The sequence below is a fragment of the Scylla paramamosain genome, chromosome 4, assembly GCF_035594125.1.
Source record: "Scylla paramamosain isolate STU-SP2022 chromosome 4, ASM3559412v1, whole genome shotgun sequence".
Taxonomy (NCBI): domain Eukaryota; kingdom Metazoa; phylum Arthropoda; class Malacostraca; order Decapoda; family Portunidae; genus Scylla; species Scylla paramamosain.
In genome coordinates, this window is record NC_087154.1 from 37,740,527 (window position 1) to 37,765,182 (window position 24,656).

General features: G+C 45.3%; 1 protein-coding gene across 4 annotated transcripts in view; it reads left to right on the forward strand.

Moving 5' to 3' along the window:
* LOC135100065 (transcription factor cwo-like) overlaps positions 1 to 24,656 on the forward strand; it is a 54,446-nt gene that overhangs the window by 17,748 nt on the left and 12,042 nt on the right. For 2 of the 4 annotated variants that reach the window (XM_064002957.1, XM_064002958.1), the window contains exon 1: positions 15,035 to 16,229. The exons of the other annotated variants lie outside the window; for them this stretch is intronic. In XM_064002957.1, the coding sequence (XP_063859027.1) occupies positions 15,942 to 16,229 (288 nt within the window). In that variant the 5' untranslated portion in view covers positions 15,035 to 15,941. Of the gene's footprint in view, positions 1 to 15,034; positions 16,230 to 24,656 lie in introns of those variants that run through there. 4 annotated transcript variants of the gene reach the window in all.

Sequence of the window (24,656 nt, forward strand, 5' to 3'; positions counted from 1 at the left end):
AGTGAAGATTTAAACTATTTTGTTTATTTGTTTGCTTTTTTATCAATTTACTTACCTCTTCATGTAAGTTTTTCATTAACCTGTTAACTTGCTTTACTTTAAAAAGTTGAATTTCCTGATAGAGGTGAAGAGAAAGTAGAACAGGAAAACAAACAAGCAAACAGATGCAGAGTTAGTATAAAGAAGAGCGAAAGAAGTTATTTCTCATAAAATTATAAGCTGGTTATCTGCAAACAGAACAACATACTGACACGAGAGTGGAAATGAGACAGAAAAAAAAAAAAAAGGGAAGAATGTAACAGATGGAGACCTAGAATATGACGGTGAGAGAGAGAGAGAGAGAGAGAGAGAGAGAGAGAGAGAGAGAGAGAGAGAGAGAGAGAGAGAGAGAGAGAGAGAGAGAGAAATTGCTAATGTAGCAGTAAATTATTGCCGTCTTGCAAACCTATAGCAACACACACACACACACACACACACACACACACACACACTACAAAAAGGAAACAGAAAGCAAATAAGCAGATACGAGTTAATGTGAGAAGCCGGTGAAAAGGGAAACATGAAAAAAAAAGTTATCCCCGATTTTTCGTTCATCATCTGTGTCACGATTTGCTTTGCTTTGCTTTGCTTTGTGTGTGTGTGTGTGTGTGTGTGTAGCTATTAAAACTTAACTGATTTCTTCATTTCACCTAAACTTGTACGTCATTGATAACTAACTTAAATACCAGCACAGGTAGTTTGCTAGTCAGCCATGTCATTTAGTCCAGTTTTTATTTATTCATTTATTTATTTGAGTACTTATATATTTCTCGTGTGTGTGTGTGTGTGTGAGTGTGTGTGCGCGTTAGATTGCTTCCTGGTCTTGTTGTCTGGTGTTTGTGGACTTGTTGCTAGTTGTTGTTGTTGTTGTTGTTTCCCTCCATACGTAATGGTAGCTTGCAGAGGCCGTTGTATACGCATAAAAGGTTCATATAAGGCTCCAGTAACATAGTTTCCTTCCTTGTGTACGTCTAGCACTAGGCATAGCAGCAGCAGCAGCAACAGTAGTAGGCGTAACAGCAGCAATAAGCCTAAACTTAGCTAAGTATATTAACTGAAATCGATACTCACTTAACATTATTAGAAACAGACTACCTCGTTTAGGGAAGAACGAGTCTCTGTGGTGCTTTAAAGGAGTACCAACACAAGGGTTACTGTCACTTATTCCGATACGAAGCCACACAAAGAAGATCCGAGCCCACCTTTCTTGCGTCACACGAATGTAAAATAAGTGGTAATTTAAATCCTATACATTTATATCCACTTTCATCTCCATCCATATACATATCTCCTCTTTTAAAGCTTCCTATTGACTATTAACATCCTGATTAGTGAGCCTGTTCATGTTATCTACTCCAGAGGGTAATAAGCAACAAGCATTTATGTCCTGTTTGACGATACTTATCTGCACTAAGAAGTAGATATAACACAGTTCAGAAGACGGCTACTTATCTGATCAAACAATTCCTCGCCTGATTAGTGAATCTGTTCAGTTATTTATTCTAGAGGGTAATAAACAACAATATAATTTCATATCCTGTTTGATGATATTTATCTGCACTAACGAGAGATATAGGACAGCAAAGTGGAAGGCTCCTTATTTAGTCAAGCAATTCCTCACCTAATTATTGAGTCTATTCAGTTACCTACTAAATGATGACAAGCAGGAATAGGCTCCGATGATGTCTGACTACACTCACCTACACGAACTGGATATAAATACTTAATTAACCAATCCCTATACTTCACTCTTATCTGGACTAATCTAACAATACATCTCACACGTCCCACCTTCCTATGATGGCAGACGGAAGGCATCACACAGAGTAGAAAATATGGTTCCATTGCGTGTCTTGTATATGATTAACCTCCTTCCCTGCCAACTTGCTCGTCATCAGTTCCAAAAAAAAAGCCCATCCTGTAAAATGAGAGAAAACTGGTTATTGCGCATCCTGTTTGTGTCTTACTGCGTGCCCTTTGTGTGTATTCTCTTTGTAACCATAATGTGCGTCTCGCGTGGTCCAACAGTGGTCAGGAACCCGACTCTGAAAAGCAAACATATAGGGAAGGGAAAAGGGTGTCGTGATCGAACCTTGTCCCACCTGATTATGAGGCACGAAGGCTGCCCATCGAGCCACAAACGGCCAACAGTGGACGGGTAGAGGAGCTCCTTGCTATCTGGGTCACTGTTTACTTTGTTGCGTGGTGTGCATCCGTGTGGGACGTGTATGTAATTGCGTTATTTTATTAAAAGCGCCTAGGCGAGCGAGCCACACGTGTTCCTCTGGTGTGAGTGTTTACTGCCACTCGTATGCTCAATATCGCGGCAGCTTTATTACAAATGCTTCAGCTGCTGCACATTTTAACTTGTATTTAACACAACGCGCCTCCATGCAGTTATGATTCCTTCATCACTTCAACCACGTCACACTTTTTTCAGTCTAATGAGATATACCATAAGGGAAGTTCGAAGAAGTCACTTTGCTTACACGTGGCAGTCCTTACACAAAGCCCGTCGATAGTCACCTATCATCCCTATCTGTAAATTTATCTAATCTAAAACTCCCAAATGACTCGACGCTTAACAACCTGATTAATGAGAGTATTCCAGTCACCTACTCCTATTTGATAGCCTATTTCTTCGTAGGCCTAACTAGTCTTTGTGTTTGTAACTGTACGAGTATACCACTATGAGAACAATACGTCTTCACTCAGCGTCGATGGATCCGGAAGCTTGAGTCACACCACTGCACTGTTACGGAGACACGTGAAGCTTCAGTTCCCTTGAAAGTCTTCCTGACTGATGCCACGCACTGGGAATAGAAACACGTGCATTTTGAGACAAGCCAGTTCTGAAACATGAACAACCAGCGAGTGTCTGAACTCCTTTAGCACAGCGGTGACAAAATCACTGTGAAGCACAGCGCATTCTTAATGTTACATGACTAAAAGTCTTAGCGGGGAAGTTAAAGCCAAGTGGTCAATGTCCGCTGGCAGAGGTCGTGATGATGGGTCTTGTTCGCCATACGCCTCCAATTGAAGACCAAGCGAGGTGCGCTGCTACTCCCGTTCGCTCAAACCTAGTCTCTCGGAAGGAGCTGAAGGAAAGTGCAAGGGTACTGAAAGGCAAATATTGTTATCACCTGTGCTGGAGTTTTGGATGAGACCGAGCAGCTGAGATGTCGCCACCTGAAGCAGAAGTGTAATTTGAGGGAGGTGGTGAAAATGAGAAGGCAGAGAGGTGGTTGTGAAGAGGCACCAGACTGGGTTACCCACCATCAGATCCACATATGTACGAGTAAACATGGTGGTGAAAACAATAATTACTGAAAAAAAAAATGGCTTATTGCTATATTTTCCTTCTTCACTCTTCCGTTTACGTAAGTGATAATCTTAGCACCTGCTTTCATGTTTATATTCTTCCTCTCTCATCTCTTCCTTCTACTTTCTTACTTCGTCCTTCATTTCTTCCTTCTTTACTCTTGTATCATGTTCTTCCTCCTTTTCTTCTTGTCTCATCTCTACTTGGTGTTTCTTGGGTTACATTAATTCGTGAGACATCAAAAGCTTCACTTATTGTCCATTCTGGCGAATTCACATTTACTACACGAACAGGTTTGGTCACATAAAAAGTATATATTCCATCTATCGCTTTCATAAATAAAATACCTGACAGAGCGATAATCATCATAATTATTGGCATTATCATCAATGGCATCATTGCACCGTTCTTCATGTTGCTTTTCGTTGTTCTTGTCAGTGATGCTGTTAATTATTGTATTTATAGAAAGATTAATCTCGCTAACTTTAACAATAACTAAACTCTCTCTCTCTCTCTCTCTCTCTCTCTCTCTCTCTCTCTCTCTCTCTCTCTCTCTCTCTCTCTCTCTCTCTCTCTCTCTCTCTCTCTCTCTCTCTCTCTCAACCTCTTAATCTCTTCAATGAGCCGTAACTTGCTATTTCATATTGCAACTATCGTCTGACACTGCTAACTTCTCCTCCTTCTCCTACACCATCACTTATCTCCGCAAGTTTTCGCTCCTCCCTCATTTTCCTTATTTACTCCGATGAAGACAAATGACGAACGGTTAGCAATATAATGAGAGGACAATGCACGCTGGCTTCCCTTGACTAGATTGAAGGACGAATATTGCAGTGAGAGAACGCGTCTCTGTATAAAGAGAGAGAGAGAGAGAGAGAGAGAGAGAGAGAGGAGAGAGAGAGAGAGAGAGAGAGAGAGAGAGAGAGAGAGAGAGAGAGAGAGAGAGAGAGAGAGAGTAAAAGTCAAATGTTCCGCCAGTAATGTGATTAAGTTCTCTTTTGAAGACACAAGAAAAAAATATAGAGAATAATTAAGGAAATCTCTTTCAGAGTACTTGACCTGAAAGAGATGAAAATACATTCTTTTTTAAAGTCGTACTGTGGATACGTGGATTAGTGGATACGTTTTCGTACGCACAGTATTAATATTTAACAAAAATTATATGGATTAGTTTGCTGGTAAATTTTCTTAATGTTATGATATTTAAAGAGAGAGAGAGAGAGGAGAGAGAGAGAGAGAGAGAGAGAGAGAGAGAGAGAGAGAGAGAGAAAGAGAGAGAGAGAATGTTCATCATACAAAACTTCACGTAACGCTAAAATAACTCAAAACATCCCCATTACTCTTTATATATTCCATCTATTTTTTGCCGTTGCCATCTGGAAAAGAGAACAGAATAACTAGTTTCCTTTCACTTTTCAATCTTCCGTCTTCACTTCCATTACGGCCTTCAAGTCAGACAAAAATAGCAACATAAGTACATATTTTTATCTTGTTCTATATTGTCTATTTACCAGCAGATACACACACACACACACACACACACACACACACACACACACACACACACACACACACACACACACACACACACACACACACACACACACACACACACACACACACACACACACCTGAATACTTGGGTGGGGCATCGGGACATCAAAAGCCAGGCTGAAGGTGAATTGGGACGCTATCTTCATCTCATTTCCCTTTCTCTCCGGGCAACCACGTAAACAAGGGACATTTTGGTACATTGTTCCTGCACCGGGGCGTTTCTGTGTCCCACTTGTCCTAGTTATGTAAGCAAACTTGGTGACACGCGCCTGTACGTACGCACACATCCCCCGCGAGAGAGAGAGAGAGAGAGAGAGAGAGAGTGAAGAGAGGGGCACACAAACACACACGCGCAGTCTCTCTCTCTCTCTCTCTCTCTCTCTCTCTCTCTCTCTCTCTCTCTCTCTCTCTCTCTCTCAGCAGCATTTCTGTCATACGTTTCACTAAATATAGGTATAAATTTTAGATGATTGGTTGATAAAAGCATTATTTTCTATTTTTCTTTTTTCATTTCTTTTCATATATCTTTATGATATTTGATCCATTGTATCAGTGTTATTTTTTACCAGTTTCCTCCGTTTCCTTACTTGTGTGTGTGTGTGTGTGTGTGTGTGTGTGCTCGCTCGCTCTAAGCTCCACAGGTGTGCTCGCCGATACTCGCTCAACAGGTGCTCGTGATTGAGAGAGAGAGAGAGAGAGAGAGAGAGAGAGAGAGAGAGAGAGAGAGAGAGAGAGAGAGAGAGAGAGAGAGAGAGAGAGAGAGAGAGAGAGAATCTATAATGGTAAAGATACAGCACAGTAAGGAGAATTAGACAAAGAATGAAGGAAGGAAGAACAGAAGATGAAAGATAGGTGAAAATAAAGAGTAAGCACAGAAGGAGAAAGAAGTGAAGAACGGACGATAAATGACAACGAATGAAGAATATAGAGATGAAAGGAGAAAAGTAATATAGGAGAATGAGAAAGGAAGAAGAAAGAGGAAGGGAAGGAGGGAGAGGATGAAAAGTAGCTTGAGGACATGAGAGAGAAAGAGGAGAGAAAGAAAGAAGAAAAGGAGAAAATGAAGAAGAGAAAGACGAGGAGGAGGAGGAGGATAAGGAGGAGGAGGAGGAGGAGGAAGCCTGGAAGGAAGACAAAAAAAAAAAAATAGATAAATAAATAGTTAAATAAAAAAAATAAATAAAAATAAAAATGATGTGAAGGTGTTCGGTGAGGAAGAGGAAGAGCAGGAAGAGGAAGAAGAGGAGGAGAAGGAGGAGGAGAGGGAAGGTAAGGAAGGTCACTTTGCCTCCTCTATTCTGGTGTCTGTTGGATGACGGCGGGTAATGACGGGCGAGGGGAGGCGCGTCCCTCTCTCAATGTTATCAGGCACGTGCCCTTGACACCTGGCTTTATGTAATTTATTGTATTATAAGGATCATGATTCGCTCCTCTACTGTCTGAGCCCCATACGCCAGGCAGGTGGTGTCGGTGGTTGTGTTGGTGGTGATGGTGGTGGTAGGCCTTTGTGTGGGTGACATGGAACAGGACGGCAGGTGTCTGTGGTGATAGTGGCAGTGGGTCCTCGCAGTGGCGGCGATGGCTAGTGGCGATGTAGAGGGCAGGGAAGGGCGCTGAGAGGGTAAAGAAGGACACGGAGGACGGCAGGGCGGCAGGACAGGGAGAGGATCCGGCTTGAAGTATCGAGTCACCTCTAGGCGTCCCGGCGCTGACCTCACTACACAAAATCAAGGAGGGGTAAAGGAGGAAGACGAAACAAAACGTGCGCATGTGTCACGGTGTTAGTTTCGTCACCACAGTATCCTTTTGTCTCCTCCTGGTGCGGTGTGACACGGAGGGCCAGGGATGACAGCGGGTGTGAGGGGGCTGTCACGTCGTGGAAGCACCACTTGTCATCCCCGCCCTCTGCGAACACGGCGGAGAAAAGTGGTAGCGTCGGTGTTGTGTGTCGTGGCCGTGGGTCTCGCCGCCCGCTGCTCGCCTAGGTCAGTAACCTCGCGCGGCACCACGTTTCCCACCACGCGAGAGGCAATGCACGGATATTCGCCACACAAGGCGCGGGCGTTGTGATGACGCACGCATTCCCTCACACATACACACACACACACACACACACACACACACACACACAGAGAGAGAGAGAGAGAGAGAAAGAGAGAGAGAGGAAATGTAGATTTGCGAAAAATATTAGTCTGGATAGGGTCCGTTTTTTATTATTTCCACAGAAGGGAGGTTAGTAGAGCTTTAGAAAATAAATAAAAGGTAAAACAAATATGAAAAAAAAAGTGTGCAATAGATTGAAATTACAGGGATGATTTGCTGTTCATAATTTGATAAAGAATTTGATATGAGCAAAGTTGGGATGACGTGTTTTTTCTTTTTTTTTATTTTCGTAAAGTTTATATTGTTTATGATTTTGTAACTTTTGTGATACATAAACCTTTAAAACTTTTGTGCACTTTAGGTTTTTATATTCTTCCATATTTTTTTTTCCCCGTGAAGTTCGTGTTGAAGCTTTTGCAATGGCTGTGTTAGTTCAGATTTGTGTAACGGATGTGGTATCTGAGATTTCCTGCAACATTTGTCACGTTACGATGATAACGTTTTATCTAATTGACATGTCGTGACAATATGCTGTAATAAAGCACACACACACACACACACAGACACACACACACACACACACACACACACACACACACACACACACTAGGTTAATGGAAAGAGGAAAGACACGCAAAAAAACGTCGGGAAGCGGAAAATTTGCTAGAAAAGGGAAATGAAAAGAAGAGAGAAGGAAAAAACACAAAAACAAGAGTGGAAGCGTTGCACTGACAAGGAAAGAAAAAAAAAACGAAAAAAGTTTTGAAAGAAAAAAAAAACAGGAAACGTGACGCTAACTACACAAGGAAGTAAAAAAAATAAAGAGAGAAAAGCTAGTCAAAAAGAGAGGAAACGTGGCAGATCCTAGAAAAAAAAAAATAAGAATACTGATGAAAAAACAACAAACAAGACAGGAAGTGTGACACAAACTCCATAATCGCATAAATTTTGCTGGAGTGAGAGTGAGAGAGAGAGAGAAAGGGAGATGGACGTGACTGTATTACTAGACAGCTTACTGTCACCTGCTAAAACAGAACACTATGATACGTATTCCAAAACGCTTCCTCATCTTATCTGGCCTACATTTTAACAGGTCCTGGCAGACGTTGTCGAGGCATTTCAAGGGTGTTTTCATGATTCTGGTAACAGTTTAACAAGAGTCCCTCATTATTACTGTGGAAAAACACCCATGATAACCTGACTAATCATCTACGTGCCTTTGAAAACAGTCGGTATAAGGGAACAAAACGCGTAGGAGTATGGGGCTACGAAACACAGTGCACGTGGTACTTTCAACTCGCAAGCACCTGATAACGTGTGATACTTGTTGTTGAAAGACTCGTAACTCATCAGCTGCAACCGGATGTTTTCTCTGAACCCACTGATACTTTTCCCCATGCCACGTGCTTTTTTTTTTTTTTCCGATAAGCAGCGTTTTGTCTCATTTATTTTCACCCCACCTTTTTTTTTTTTTTTTTGAGCATTATGGATAAAGGCTAAAAAATATAAAGAGAAAAATTGAAGAAAGACTCGGTTATCTCTTTCACTGCTAATGACCGCGGCGCCCCAAAAGGCCCTATTTTCGCTCGACCAGAAGCAGTTTTCACCGTCCAGCAGAAAAAAGAAGGGAAGGTTGTAAGGTACAGTCTAGGAAAAAAAGATAAATAAATAAATAAAATAAATAAATAAATAAATAAATAAATAAATATCCCTTATCTCTCTAACGCCTAATGATGATAATGACACTAGTTACCACATTTCAGTTACACAAGATCATTTTACTGAAAGAGTATTGAACTACAGAGACTGAAAGCTTTGTAATGGTCGATGATTTAACTTGTTATATGAAAACCTTCCAAAATTATACTTTTAAACTTGCACCACATTATTGATTACTTTCCTGACTGTTTGATTTTATTTTTTTTTTATGTATTTACTTATTTATTAATTTAATTTCTAGATATTTATCTATTCCTTAGACTTGAGGAAAGGAATAGCAATAAAAAAAAGTGTTGTTATTACTTTTTTTTTTTTTCATCTCCCTGTACACGTAGGAGGTTTCAAGACACTTATCCTTCAGTTTTTGACCACCGCTTCGGATCCTATTCAGAGACCGGCATCTCAGTGGGCTTTTTTTTTCTTTTTATTAGATCTTTGTTGCCCTTGGCCGGTGTCCCTCCTACATAAAAAAAAAAGTCAAGTTTAATTATTGCGCTTTAAACAATTGATTATAATATATATATATATATATATATATATATATATATATATATATATATATATATATATATATATATATATATATATATATATATATATATATATATATATAAAATCCAGAGGTATTTCAACATTCCTTTATTAATGTAGCTACACTCATATGTTTCAATCTAAGTTCACCTCTGACAAAAAAAAAAAAAAAAAAACATCGAGGACTATTACACTTCTTTTTAACATTTTTCTATAACTATGCATTTACTTCCACCCAAATTTGCGGTCCAGAGATCTGATAACACAACACGTATTGGTATTTATTTAGCTCACCATAAAAGCAAACCAACTGAGTTATAATTTTACCACAATAGTTATACACGTGATGACGAGCAAATACACTCTTTACCATATACAGCAAATACACTCTTTGCCACATACAGACACAAAAAAAAAAGACAAATAAATAAATAAATAAATAAAATGGATGAATAAAAAAAATATGGGTACTTTTCTACGTATACCAAGAGAGAGAGAGAGAGAGAGAGAGAGAGAGAGAGAGAGAGAGAGAGAGAGAGAGAGAGAGAGAGAGAGAGAGAGAGAGAGAGAGAGAGAGAGAGAGTTGGGAGTGACTGAAAAAATGAAAGAGAGAAGGAAAGTGAAGGAAGGGGAAGAGCTTGGATGCTGTGAGACGGGAGGAGTAAGAGGAAGAGAAAGAGGAAGAGGAAGAGGGAAAGGAGAGTGCCTGGTGGAAGCTGATTGACTGATTGATTTAAGGCGCCGCAAAAACTAGGTCATATGGCGCCGGTTGTGGAAGAGAGAGAGAGAGAGAGAGAGAGAGAGAGAGAGAGAGAGAGAGAGAGAGAGAGAGAGAGAGAGAGAGAGAGAGAGAGAGAGAGAGAGAGAGAGAGAGAGAGAGAGAGAGAAGAAAGGAGATAAAGAAGATAGGGAAAGGGAGAAAAGTGAAGAAGGAGAAATGGAAGGGGTGAAGGAGGTGAAGGAAACGAAAGAAGGGAGAGATTGGGTTATAAGAGATGGAGAAAGAAAAGAAGGGAATTGAGAGGTGAATGAAGGAAGGAAAGGGATCGAAAGGTAAAGGATGGGAAGGGAAAAAATAAGAGAGGTTAGAGAAAGGGAGGAGATGCCATAAAAGAGGTAAAGAAGGAAAAGGGAGAGGGTGAGAAGGTAAGAGATAGGGAGGAGAGGGGATGGAATAGATAAAGAAGGGAGAGGGTGAAAGGGTTGGAGAAAGGGAGAAGAAGGGATGGAAGGAGTAAGGGAGGGGGAAGAGAGGGAGCCAGAGGCTAGTTACAGACCCTTTCAGTCACATATCACCAGTTGGTTTTGCCATCATGGAAGCGAAAGTACTCTGGTAACCTCTCTCTCTCTCTCTCTCTCTCTCTCTCTCTCTCTCTCTCTCTCTCTCTCTCTCTCTCTCTGATATGACACAAGTAACATTATCACGTCGTAATAAAAGCAAAAAAAACAAATAAGGAAAATATGCTGAATATCACACACACACACACACACACACACACACACACACACACACACACACACACACACACACACATGAATGCTGGCAGGCAGGCAGGCAGGCAGGCAGACAGGCGGGCAGACAGACAAACAGACAGATAGACAGGCTCCACGCATCAGCATCTCACATTTCCGCTGAAACACGTCGAACATACACATACTTCCTAGCAATGCGCAACCCCCTTTCCCCCACACTCCTAACCCCCATTCCACCTTCACAATCTTGCCTCATTCCCTTCTCCTCTCCCACACTTCTCCATGCCACTTCATTCCCCCCTAACAACCGCCCTGTTTTCACCCCTGCAACCTCCTAAACTGTAAATGTGTACTTTGGCACCCACCCATCGCCAGGTTACCCCCAGTAACTGCAACATTTTCACCCCAACGACCTCTCTGCTTGAACTTCCCTCCGGTCAACTTTGAGCATTCAGTTCCAACACCACGCGTTGCCCGGTGGTGGTGGTGGTGGTGGTAGAGGAGGAGGAGGAGGAGGTAAAGAAAGGAGTGGAGAGAGAAGTGAGAGGGCAGAAAGGAAGGATTGCAGTGGAGTGAGGATAAAGGAAGAGAAGGAGAAGGAAAGGAGGTGGATGATGAGAAGGATTAAGGGAGGAGGAGGAGGAAGAGGAGGAGGAGGTTGACCAGTATGATGTGTACGTACTTACTTCCCAGTGACAGACAGTGACCCAGTTCGCTGCACACTTCATAACACACACACACATACACACACACACACACACACACACACACACACACACACACACACACACACACACACACACACACACACACACACACACACACACACACACACACATTTTCCTCAGCTTCGTCGACCTCACCAATCCATCAGTACAGGTTGACTGGTGGACTGCGTGGCTAGAAGGTCTCTCTTTCTCAGTCAAGGAAAAAGAAAGAGAGGCGGACTTCTGCACCACAGTCTTTGGTCTATTCTAACCTTCCTGGTGACTGGTAGCGAGACTGCTTTCTGCTTTCCGTGGCATGACATGACTGGTGACCTAACTGTGCATAGGTGTAGCGGGATGTCCGTCTGTCTATTTGTGTGTCCGTCTCGCTGGGTGTGTGGCAGAGTGGCCGGGTTAGTGTGAATGGCTGGGTGGGAGGCGAGGAGCTACGTGACTGGCATACTGAATGATCACACTGGTTGGGTGAGTACGTGGCTGCCGCTCAAGGGGAGAGGTTCCGCTGGGTGATAGGAGGGTCGGCGGACTGGCCTAGCTGTTTGGTGAGAATAGTAGAATTGGCAGCGTGAGGGAAAGCCTATCGGAGGAAGGTCTGGCTGGCTGGCAAGAGAAAAGTTAGGCTGACAAGCTGGCTCATGGCAGGGAGAAAGATTAGTTGGTCTGCTGGCTGGTGCGAGGAAAGCTTGGCTGGGTGGCTGGTGTGGAGGAAAAAAAAAAAAAGAGCTTGGCTGGCTGAGTTGGCAGGGTGGTTGATGGAAGAAACTTGGTTGGTTGACTGATGGAGGAAAGGTATGGGAATGGTGAAGTGGAAAACTTGGTTAGTTTTCTAGTTGGCACGGAGGCAAGGAGGAGACCTTGGGTGGCTGGCTGACTGGCTGTTTGCCTGGAGGAAGGAAGCTTGAGTGAACGCTAGTTTGCTGACTGACGGAAGGAACAGCTTGGGTAGCTTCATCATCATGACTTTGATCACGTGATTGTGCAAACATCTGAGGTTTAACAAACACTATTTGGTTGACCGTGCGACTGCCTGACTGACTGGGCATGAGGCTGAGTGCGTGGAGGCTGCAGGGCATGGCTGATGCACTGCCTCGCTTGGTGTTGCGTGGCTTGCATGGTTCACTGGCTGGGGACAATATAGCTGTTCAGGTGACTAGGAGACTGGGTACGACTGTCTCATTAATCAGTTAACTGTGACTCGTGTAATGCGACGGTGACTGTTACAGCGTTTTATCTGCATTAAGTTATTGGTGTAGGTACGTATGTTCTGGCTAGGCGACTGAGGCCGGGGCTGATCATATGACCGAGTGACGATGACTCAGCCACAGTACATTTATGAACCGACCAGGGTTGATCATATGACTGACAGACTGATTAGGGAGAAATGATAACACACTGAATCAATGCTGAATGAGAAATAAACAAATTACACCTTCAAAACGTTATATGACTAAACTACATTACACAGACCAAAAAAAAAAAAAAAAAATCTACACATTTCAATCCTCTATCAAACGCAACAGCTGGCTGCCAGACGAGAGAACATCAGTAAGTATGTGTCGAAACAAAAATTTACTGGCGGAGGAAACGTGTACGTAAGGATGACTGGCTAGTGATCACGTGCGCCATCGACATCTCTCTCTCCCGCTGTTCCTCACCCCCCCCCACCCCAACTAACCGTCCTCCTCCTCCCTCTCGTTCTTCCCCGCGTCATCTCGTGTAACGTGCTTCCCGCTCCTCAGGCCACCTTGCCGGTTAATTGTGTAGGAGCGGAAAGCAGGTGCAGAGGTGACATGAGGAGATGCACGCGGTGAAGGACAGAAGGACACGGTGCAGGTGAGGGTGCGAGGGGTAAAGGAAAGCAAGGGCGAGAATGCCAGATAAGAACAGGAAGGCAAGAGGTAAGATAGCAAAGGACAGGAGAAAGGTACGGCGGTGCTTGGGTGCGTGATGGACGGAGGCGTTGAAGGGAAAAAGGAAAAAAGAAAAGAAATGAAAAAAAAGAGAAAAGGAAAAATGAGGGAGATGATGAGAGGAAGGTACAGTTATAGATGGTGGATGAAGGGAACAGAGAGAAAGGAGTGAGGGAGACGAGAGAGAGGTGGGGGTGGTTATGATGCATATGGTGGAGGGTTGGGGATGTAGATGGGTGGGCGAAAGGAGAAGAGGAGGAGACGGTGGAGGAGGTGGAGGCGGAGGCGGAGGAGGGAGGTAGTGGAGGATGGAGGCAGGAGTGGTGACGTCACTAGCGGTCACGTGTCTCCCCGCCTGTCACCGGAATGTCGCTCGTCCACCGCCGCCACCTTCTCTTCCACCTCCTACTCCTCCTCCTACTCCACTTATTTCTTTCCCTGTTATCCGCTGCTCCGTTATTCTACAGCACCAACACCAGACAACACAAGAAAAGCACTGATGCACAGAAATGAAAATATGAAAAAGCTCTCTCTCTCTCTCTCTCTCTCTCTCTCTCTCTCTCTCTCTCTCTCTCTCTCTCTCTCTCTCTCTCTCTCTCTCTCTCTCTCTCTCTCTCGCAGGTCACAGAGGAAAATTTTAAACAGAGAGGAATAGGAGGAGGAGGAGGAGGAGGCGAATGGGGGTCTGGGCGCGTGCCAGGAGGATGAAAACGACAAGGACGAGGAGGAGGACGACGACAGGGGGTGACAAAGATAACGAAATCTGAGAAAAAAAAAGGACAAGGTGAAGGATGAAAAGAGGACGATGGTAATGAAAACATGAAAGGAACGCTGTTGAGACTTAGACGAGAAAGAGGACAAGAAGGACAATTCGTTCTCGCAGACTGTTTGATATTCCTCCTGGTCTTCAAATGTAGGTTAGTGCGTTCTTCCCCGACCCCCAACTCAGGAGGAGGAAGAGCAGGAGAAGCCAAGAGAGACGAAACGTCATGTTGAGCTTATCGAGTGCTGAGAGAGAGAGAGAGAGAGAGAGAGAGAGAGAGAGAGAGAGAGAGAGAGAGAGAGAGAGAGAGAGAGAGAGAGAGAGAGGGCAGCGTTGGTAGTGGTGTGCGAAAGGAAGGCTGGGGCCCTTCCCTGACGCTCCTTCCCATGACCCCTGGCAGCAGACAGCGGTATGAAGTTTGGGGGAAAGTCGGGGTGATGGGGTAGAATTAGGGGGAGAGGGAAGGGGTGAGGGACAGGGGCAAGTGGGGCTGAGGTTCAACTTGCCGGTGGGAGCATCAAGTGCATGGCAACCCACGTGCACGGCGACCGCGGTCACGTGTGCCCCGCCCCGCTCCGCCCCGGCCCAGCTGGCTCCAGCCCCGTTGGTCCCGCACCCATTCCTGCCAGACAGCCCAATTTTTTCCTCACCCTATCTGCACCCTTCACCATTTTCATTATTGTTGTATACCTATCCTTTGTGTTTGATGTTTGTTTTGGTGCTCTCTCTCTCTCTCTCTCTCTCTCTCTCTCTCTCTCTCTCTCTCTCTCTCTCTCTCTCTCTCTCTCTCTCTCTTTCTCTCTCTCTCTCTCACACACACACACACATATGAACCCTGCTGGAGGAGGTTGGCCGCAGCGGGGCCTGGCGGGTGTCGGTCTCCAGCGAGCGGCGGCACCTGCGGCGGCGGGGCTGCCAGCTGAGCTGATCCTCTGATGGTTGTTCCTTTACGTGTGTCCCTCAGCAGGTGGTGGGACCTCGTTCCGGGGTGAAGGAGGCAGATGGTGTTGCCCAGAGGCAACTCGAGTCAGTAAGGGGCACATGAGAGCACAATTCCACCTCCGCCGCCTTGTCTATTTTGGAAGTGTTCCGAGTGTGGAGCCGCACGTGACCGTCACACGCACATACGCACACACCAGACGAACACGGGAGAGCCGCACACACTCACACGCGAGGCTCAGTCTGTAGCAGCCTTTGCTGGCGTGGACATTCCGCGACTGCTCCGCTCGCATCTTATCGCTTCTGGCAACCAGTGCCGTGTAGAGCTGTGGATGGCACGAGCCTTAAGTAGCACCTCTCTCATACAGGAGCCACCGCCTTGGGGCATCCTAAGTTTTATTCTGTGCATTACCGTAGAAGCACCGACCACGATGCTGGGGCGACACAGTTTATTTTGAATAGATATATAAATACAAGTTTACTGTGACATTTTGTGATATTGGTGTAAGTTGCAATAGAAAAAGAAGTATCACCGAGCTGCGTCACATTGCGCGACTCAGGACACAGCTGTGCTGAGTAGCTGCGGCCCAGTGTATGGTGCAGAGGGGCCGCCCGCAGACCGGCCGGAAATATTAATACACAAGTTAAGGTTGAAAGCGACTCTAGTGTGCGTGGATGTTTGCCTGTGAAGTGGAAGCACGTGTGACTGCTGGCGGGCACTGGCTCCGTCTGGTCCACGCTTCCGTGCCCCGACCTAGAACACAGCCGAGCTCCAACGTGCCCTCTTGTCCCCGCCCCGGCCCCGCTTGGGACCAGGGGTAAGAGGACTGGCTAGAGCCTAGGCCCCTTTGGAGCCACTGGTAATGGCCACGGTAGTGAAAGAGGAACCAGAGGCCCCTTACAGCCTCTCTCTTCTCCTGGGTGACCGTAATTCCCGCTGCAGAACCATGACCGCTTCAGCTATGGGCCCTGGAGCCCCACCCTCGCCTGCCGTTCAGCACCAGACCTGCGGCGCTCAACAGCAGCCGCCGCAACAACCAATCATGAATGGAGTGGCCGCCTTTGAGAGGGTGCCAGCCCACTCCCCATCCAACGTGCCTCCTGTCGAAGGCACCAAGAGACATCCGTCACCCATCAAACCCACCGCCAATGTAAGTAATCCAATCCTCCTTGCGTCAGAGTATCAAACCCGCCCACCACTGCAGCCTTCGCCGCGTCCGTGTCTCGGCGAGTCCAGCGAAGGGCAATGCACAGTGCCATCAAGACGAGCCTGCCTGGGACACTTTCTTTGGGACCTACATCTTCCTGAAGGAGGCTAATGAGGGTGGAGATGAGCCCTAGCACGTCCGTTTCCTCCCCACCATAAACATGCCGCTGCACAAAGTCGTGTGGGCGAGAGGGGGCGGCGGAGAGGGAGGGAAGGCAGGCGGGCGGGAGGGAGGGACGGGCCACACGCTGCTCCACACGTGACCAGCCTCTTTAGCCACACAAGGTCAATCTTCCCGCCGTTCTCGAGTGCCGGTTATGAGTGTTGGAGTGCCATTGTAGGCATTCGAGTGTCAATATTAAACGATTTATTGCCAGTATGAATGTTGGAGTTTACGAAACGGCATCAAATTCCGGAAAAAAATGTTAGTTCTGCAATGTGTTTCAATGCTAATTCGAATGAACGGTTGCCAGTACGAAAAATTGCTTGCCAGTCTGAGCAATAGACTGCCTTTAATGAAGCGTTGCAACATTACCAGTCTGAAAAGCTTTTTATATTTTTATGCACATAGGAACGGTGTTCAGTCTTAGCTTTTCTAGTGTGTTGAAATACAGCATGAGAGAGAGAGAGAGAGAGAGAGAGAGAGAGAGAGAGAGAGAGAGAGAGAGAGAGAGAGAGAGAGAGAGAGTTCACCTGCCCTACCTCACTTCCAGTGTTGTTAACCCTTGGAGGTTAGCTGCTGGTATAAACGTGTTTGAAGATCGCCTACTTTTTTACTTCCAGGATTTTTTTCTGCGAATTACGTCAATGGATAAAGATTTATTCATATACTTAAAAGTCATGCGTAGTACTGTACCTACCTATCAGTCTTGCGTCTTGTTACAGAGCGACGCGGTGCAGCTGGATGTGGAAAAGTTCTGTGATTCTGTGAACAGTGTTAGATTACCTATACTGATGGGTGCTAGATGTGAAAGTGCTGGATGGCGCTGGCAACGAGTGGAGGGCGAAGAGTGAGGTGGTGGACGATGGTGAGCAGAATGACGAACGTTTAAATTGCGCCTGTGTCAGTTGCGGAATAAAAATAGTGAATAAACAATTTTATCTTAACGTTGTAACGAGATACATATTTATCTTAGGATGATGATATGTCTGCTTGGACTTTCTTAGCGGTAAAGGCGAAAACAAAGCAGGCGATTATATACTAACTGCATGAGCTAGTAACATGATGCCCTTCGCTTGAAGCTGCAGTAGAACACACGTGTCCTTGCGTGACTGGTAAGTAAATATGAGTATGGCACGGTACTCAGTGTTTTCTAGCGGTGCACGATGACAAAATAACTAGATACGCCAAATAAGATCATAAAATGATCAACCTGGTATCTTGGAAAGCTGATCAGAACAAACTTGTATCTTTACGAATAAGTACAGAATAACCCGGTCCACCTTGTGTATGATTCCACTTAAAATTGATGCTGAGTTAGTAAGTTGGCAAGTTTTTCCTACCCGCATCAAAGGAAACTTTAGATATTTCAGAATATGGAACAAAAGAACATTGTATACATCAGTTCGAAGTGACTGTGTGTGTGTATGTGTGTGTGTGTGTGTTGGGGGTCTCCAGCGAGCGGCGGTGTGTGAATATGTATTCTTTCAGTCGCCTCAGACAAACAGGTGCGTCATACCCTTTTTTGTACTCGCTGCTTGTACACGTCAACATCAACAAAAACAATTCCTGCGTGCTTGTCTGAGGAGTAAGAGAGTGGCCAGGGAAGTGCGTCATAGAAGTGGTTATCAGTACAACTATGTACCTACATCATACTAAGTCCGCTAATATATACATTGTCCCATTCAGAGTTAACGTAGCACCGCTCGTTAGCTTGGGAGGATGCGTGGCGTGCTTCTGGAGCAGCTCTTATCTATGTACTATTATCTTGTTTTTAAGTATTGTAAATGGGGAAAAAAAAACACAAAAAACACCTTACTGCACCCACACACACACACACACACACACACACACACACACACACACACACACACACACACACACACACACACACACACACACACACACACACACACACACACTAAGGAAACGCTTCATGTAACCTAAATTTTCTTTAGGGTACGATTGATACCAAGCCCTTGTACCCATATGTTCCTCCTCTTCACCATATACACACCGCTCTCTTCCGTAGCATTTCCCCGCTCCCTCCTAACTCCAACCCCCACATTGACAAATATAGGACACACCACTAATTATTAACCAATGTAGACTTTAGAGGCGTTGACTTCGCTCCTCCTCAGTGGCCCTGGCACGTATAGAGGGCTGGGAGCGGCACGTGGCTGCCTGAATGTTGAAAGGTTAGAGTCTAGTTACTCAAGTTACGAGCACACGTGCTTCCACACACTTTTCTCGCCGCATAGAGTGGTGCATTCAGTTACAAAAATTTATGTCTGTAAAATTGATGCCATGCTTGAATCGTAAAGTTGCTAAGATTAGTGGTGTTTCATTGTGTTGTTGTGCTTAGAAATCGTAAATTTGTTTATGCTGAAGACACATTTCCATTATCTTGCCATTCTTTGACCATCCTGCAGGCTGAGAATAGTACATAAATGTGAACTGGAGCATGCGAAACCTTTCCAAGTTGACAAACAAGCGTTGCATCATAACATGACGCGAGCAGTGCTGACTAAAATGTTTGTTGGCTCGTGTGTGGGCCTCTCGCAAGGTCAGAAGTAGCGTTGGGGGCTAGGGTTAACTGACCGGTGTTATTGCGTAGAATCTTATGCCGCACTGTTCAAGGTTCTGAGACCATGTTGAGAGAGCAGAAATACTACGGATTTGTTGTCATTTTATTTAACTACGGAACAGCATCAAATGGGTTTTTCCACCTGATGTTTGCTTTGCAGTCCGTGGCCAAATTACTTCCGTCTCCATCGTGATGAGAGAGAGAGAGAGAGAGAGAGAGAGAGAGAGAGAGAGAGAGAGAGAGAGAGAGAGAGAGAGAGAGAGAGAGAGAGACTCTGAGCTTTTACTGTAAGTAGTGACATAAGTCCAAGGAACAGCCTGTGTTCCAAAGGGTACCAATGGCCCACTAGCCCACACGAGGCGGTCCATGCTCACCCCGACCACCGCCCCGTGTCCATATATACACAACTGGTGGCTTATGCTCTTAATGCCACCCCAGTGGTTTTCGCGCTAAAAATACGCTTGAACTACTTCTATCGTTACCGCTGCCGCTGCCTTCACCTCCACTACAACTGCTGTTGTTACCATACTGCTACTATTACTACTACTACTACTACTCTTACTACTACTACTACTACTACTACTACTACTACTACTACTACTACTACTACTACTACTACTACATTCACCACTATCACCCAAGCCGCTAAACTATAACTAGTCTTCACACAGTACGAGTATAATTAATTACGTATGCATCTCATGTGAGAGTAAGTTTACACTCGAGGCATAATTAAGAGGGCCATGGAGGGGGAGTGCTTGATGGCTATGGAGGGGGAATGCTTGAGGGCCATGAAGGGGGAGTGCTTGAGGGCCATGGAGGGCAGTGCTTGAGGGCCATGGAAGGCAATGATTGAAGGCCATGGAGGGCAGTGCATTAGGGCCATGGAAGGTAATGATTGAGGGCCATGAAAGGCAGTACTTAAGGGCCATGAAAGGCAGTACTTAAGAGCCATGGAAGGCAGACCTAAAGGACCATAAAAATCAGACCTAGATGGCCATGGAGGGCAGCGATACAGGGCCATGGACTGGGAGTGGTAATAGGAGGGCATAGGCTAGGTTAGGTATTCATACATACTCCTACATGCCCCTCTCAATAATTCATGAGTGCCACAACCCCGCGGCGCCCCACCCCGCCGCTCCCCGGTCCAAATAACAGGTGACGGCCACCATCTTAGCGCCACCTGTCCCGGCCCTCCTGCCTCCTCACGTGACGTCACTCCTCTAAATGCGGGGGATGCGGTTGTGACGTCACGAGACCACGTGACGAGGGAGTCTGGTGACGTCACACACACACGTGAAGAGCGGCCGCGCGTCAGTCGCCGCTGCCGCCACCGTGATCGATCACCCAACACCTGACTGAGCGCCGCCCACGTGCAGGTGTCGCTCCCCCGGCGCCCTACGCCCTCCCTCGCCTCCCTATCATACACAGTGACCTGCAATACTGTTACTTTAATGGCGGTGAGGGGGCACTGATAAAAATTAGGCCGGCAAAAACTGCAGTGGTTTATAAGGGTAGTGAATGGGGTGGGTGGTTCTAATGGGTGATAAAGGGGTGATAAAAGGGAGCGAGAGGAGGATTAGATAATGCAGGGTAATGTAGGTGATCGGGGGCGGTGGTGCGGCTGATAGGTGGCTCTTGGGTGATAAAGGGGTAGGTAGATATGTGAGAATGATAATGAAGATAATGTGAGAGGATATTTTAGTGGGGATGGTGGTGATGGTGATGGTGGTGTAGCTAAGCGCCGGTACGAATATAAGACAGTAAAATTGAAAATAGATAGAATAGATTGATAGGTAGGTAGATAGATAGATAAACAAACAAACAAGTAAATAAATCAATCTAATAAGGGTAAAATGAATTAGTGAAAGAATAAAAACCATGACAAAAAAGTTAGAGGAAAAGTTGACAAGAGAATTAAATATAAGAAGAAAAAGAAACGTGTGATAGGAATAGGGGCACCGTTAGTAAAGGTTGCACTCACAAAAAAAAAAATAATAATAATAAATAATAATAAAACAATAAGAAATAATAACAGTTGTAGTGCAGGGGGAGTTTTAATGATGGAAGAAGTGGAAGTTGTATTGCCGGTAATAGTGGAGGTAAAGAAAAACAGGTAGAGAAGGAGACAGGAGTGTAAGTGGAGTAGAGGAGTAGAGTAGGAAAGAATGAACAGTGAAAGTATAAGCAAGTAATGTCAGTGGTAATGGTCAGTAAAAGACGAAGAAAATGAGAAGAATGAAAAAAAAGGAAAAATGCGAGTGGTGAAAAGGAGAGAGGGGAGAAACATTAGAGAAAGGAGGAGGAAGATGGAGTAAGAGTAATGGGGAGGGAAGTAAGGGGAGGTAGCATTCCATAGCACATGGCAGTGTTCAGTTTCAACGTGCTTCCCCTCCCCCTCTCTCTCCCCTCCCTGTCTCCCCAGCTCTCACCCACCCGTCACACCAAGAGGAGGGAGAGATAGGGAGAGGAGGGAGTGGGGGAGAATGAAAGGATAGATAATGTGACTGAATGGCCACTCCTCCCTCTCACTCCTCTCCCTCACTCTTACTCCTCCATTCTCTCTCTCTCTCTCTCTCTCTCTCTCTCTCTCTCTCTCTCTCTCTCTCTCTCTCTCTCTCTCTCTCTCTCTCTCTCTCTCTCTCTCTCTCTCTCTCTCTCTCACTACCCTCCCACTCTTCCCTCCCTCATCACGTGTGGTCGATGGGAGTCCAATTTCTTCCCAGTAACCTCCCCACCCACTCTCCCTCTCTCCCCCTCCTCTCCCACGCACCCAATCACGAGGCTAACTCATTAATGCTCTTCCTACACTCCACACACATGAGTGGGAATGGGGGAGGAGTGTGTAGATGTCACAGAAGGAAGAATGGAGGGAGGGAGGAGGTATAAAAGAGAGCAGAATGGAGTGAGAGCTGCAGGGAGGGAGGGAGCAAGCGGAGGAGAAAGGGTGGTGACAGAGTACGGAAGAAAGTGGGAGGAATTTAACACGGTATAAAATTCAGCTGGTGCCGTAAAAAAAAGAATAATAGGTAATAAAAACTAATTGTAGGATAAGAAGTACACTTGAATGTTGTCTGGGTACGAGATGGTTGTTTCCGGTGTGTGTGTGTGTGTGTGTGTGTGTGTGTGTGTGTGTGTGTGTGTGTGTGTGTGTGTGTGTGTGTGTGTGTGTGTGTGTGTGACCCTTCTTACGTCTCTCTTAATGGACAAAAAAAAGAAGAAAAATATCAGTAGAATCACAAGGAGGTAAAGTTTACGAAAAGGATGAAAACAATAAATAAACAGAATTAGCATCACAGTGAAATAGACAACGTGGTGATATAAAGTAACATTGATGTCTGCCTTCATTAAATTTTACCAGACAAGAGAACAAGCCAGACCACAAGTAGACTTTATATAAAATTCTCTCTCTCTCTCTCTCTCTCTCTCTCTCTCTCTCTCTCTCTCTCTCTCTCTCTCTCTCTCTCTCTCTCTCTCTCTCTCTCTTTCAGCGTCTTCCTGGTCACGTGGGGATGTGCCGGCTTGCATGCGCGCTCGCTCGCTCTCGCTACCCACCTTTTTGTTTCTTCTCTTTCTCCTCTCTTTACTTATTGTTCAATATTTCTTTTTTATTTCTTACGATCGTATTTCTCTCCGTCCTTTTCTTGCTCCTGTTCTTCCCTTCATCTCGTCTTCTGAATCCTTTTGTTCTTTAGCACCACAATCTTCATTTTTCCCTTCATTTCTCTTCTTTCTTATCTTGTATCTTTTTTTGTTTTTCTTCCCCCCCTCTTCTTTCTGCACTTGTATCATTCTTTTGTTTTTCTTTTCTCCTTTTCCTTCTAGTGTATCTTTTTTTTTTAGTTCTTATCTATTTTTTCATCTCCCTTATCTCTCCCAGATATTGTTTCTTTTGGGTCTTTTTTTTATTCTTATTTCATTTTCCTTCTTACCTCTTCATTTCCTTTCTTCGTATTCGTCTTGACAACGTCGTTTTCTTTCACATTTTTTTTCTCTTCACCGAAGTCTGCCTTTAATAGTCTCCTTTCATCCCCCTTCTCTTCATATTAATCTTCTCACACCTCCTTGTGCTCCTTCTCGGCTTCCTCATACGTCATTGTAAAAGGTAATTCTTCCTTCTCATCTCATCCTCTTCCTTTTCCTCCTAGTTCTTTACTATATTCTTCCTCACTCCATACCCTTTCATCTCCATATCCTTTCTCATTCCCCTTGCACGTTTCACAGTATATTTCTTCCTCCTTCTCCTCCAGGATTTTCTTTTCTTCACTCGTCACTCACCTGTCTTCTCTCCCCTTTTAAGCTTCCCCAGCTGGTAATTTTCCCTCTTCGTGGCATTCTGGGAGAGAGAGGGGGGAGGGGAAGGAGGGAGGAGGGTTTGAGTCACGTGTGTAGGTGAGCGAAGCATGAGGAGGAGGAGAAGACAGGGAGGGTTGTGGAGGGGGGAGTGGGAGGAGCAGACAAACGAGTGGATATGAGTGTTACACACACACACACACACACACACACTCTCTCTCTCTCTCTCTCTCTCTCTCTCTCTCTCTCTCTCTCTCTCTCTCTCTCTCTCTCTCTCTCTCTCTCTCTCTCTCTCTCTCTCTCTCTCTCAGATTATCATTACATGGTACACGCACGTCAGTGTGTGTGTGTGTGTGTGTGTGTGTCGCTACTAAAACCAACAAACAACGTGATCCTGGTGACAAGTAATAGAGAAGAGCAAGCGGCGCTTATGAACATCGGGTGGAAGGCTGAGAGTGGGAGGGGAAGCACCGGAAACTGGCAACACATGGGAGCGCAAATGAAGGAAAAAAAAAAAAAAAATGGAAGAAAGAAATCCAGCCCAAAGAAGACATTGCTCAAGAAAAAAAAAAAAAAAACGCGGAAGACGCCTCGAAACCATTCAATAAAGGAGGACATGGAGGGGAGAGGTAGAGAGAAGATGGAAGGGAGGAAAGTGGTAAGGTGCTAGGGTGGGTTGGAGGAGGAGGAGGAGGAGGAGAGGTGGTTCTGGCAGCAAACAGTGGTTCTCCTCAAGGACCCGAACACACACACACACACACACACACACACACACACACACAGAGAGAGAGAGAGAGAGAGAGAGAGAGAGAGAGAGAGAGAGAGAGAGAGAGAGAGAGAGAGAGAGAGTATTGGCTCTGGACTGCCAAAGGTCGCCAACCAGTCTTCTAAAAATACTACACAAAAATGTGACAATTGAGTGAGCGGGGTTGGGGGAGAGGAGCGAGGAGCGTAGGAGGAGAAAAGACGGTTCCAGCAGAGGCGCTGTCTGACTCCTGGCGTAGCTTTAAGGAAGGAGGAGGGGCTTGGCTTACGGTTGAGGTGGCTAGACAAAACTCAAGTGGAAGAAAATAAAGGGCAGGAGGTGGAGGGAGAGAATGGGACCGTCTCGTAATGAAAGGAACCCGTGGGAGGCAGAGAGAAGGGAGTAGGGTGAAGAGGGATAAAAATGGTGAGAGGGTAGGTCAGCGGAAGTAAGGAGAGCAAGTACAGTAGTATGGAAGGCTAGAGAGGAGGGGAAGGAGTGAGGAATGGAGGAGGAAAATAGGGAGGGGATAAAAATAGTGTGAGGGTAGGTCAGCGGAAGTAGTCAGAGCAAGTGAAAGGAAAGA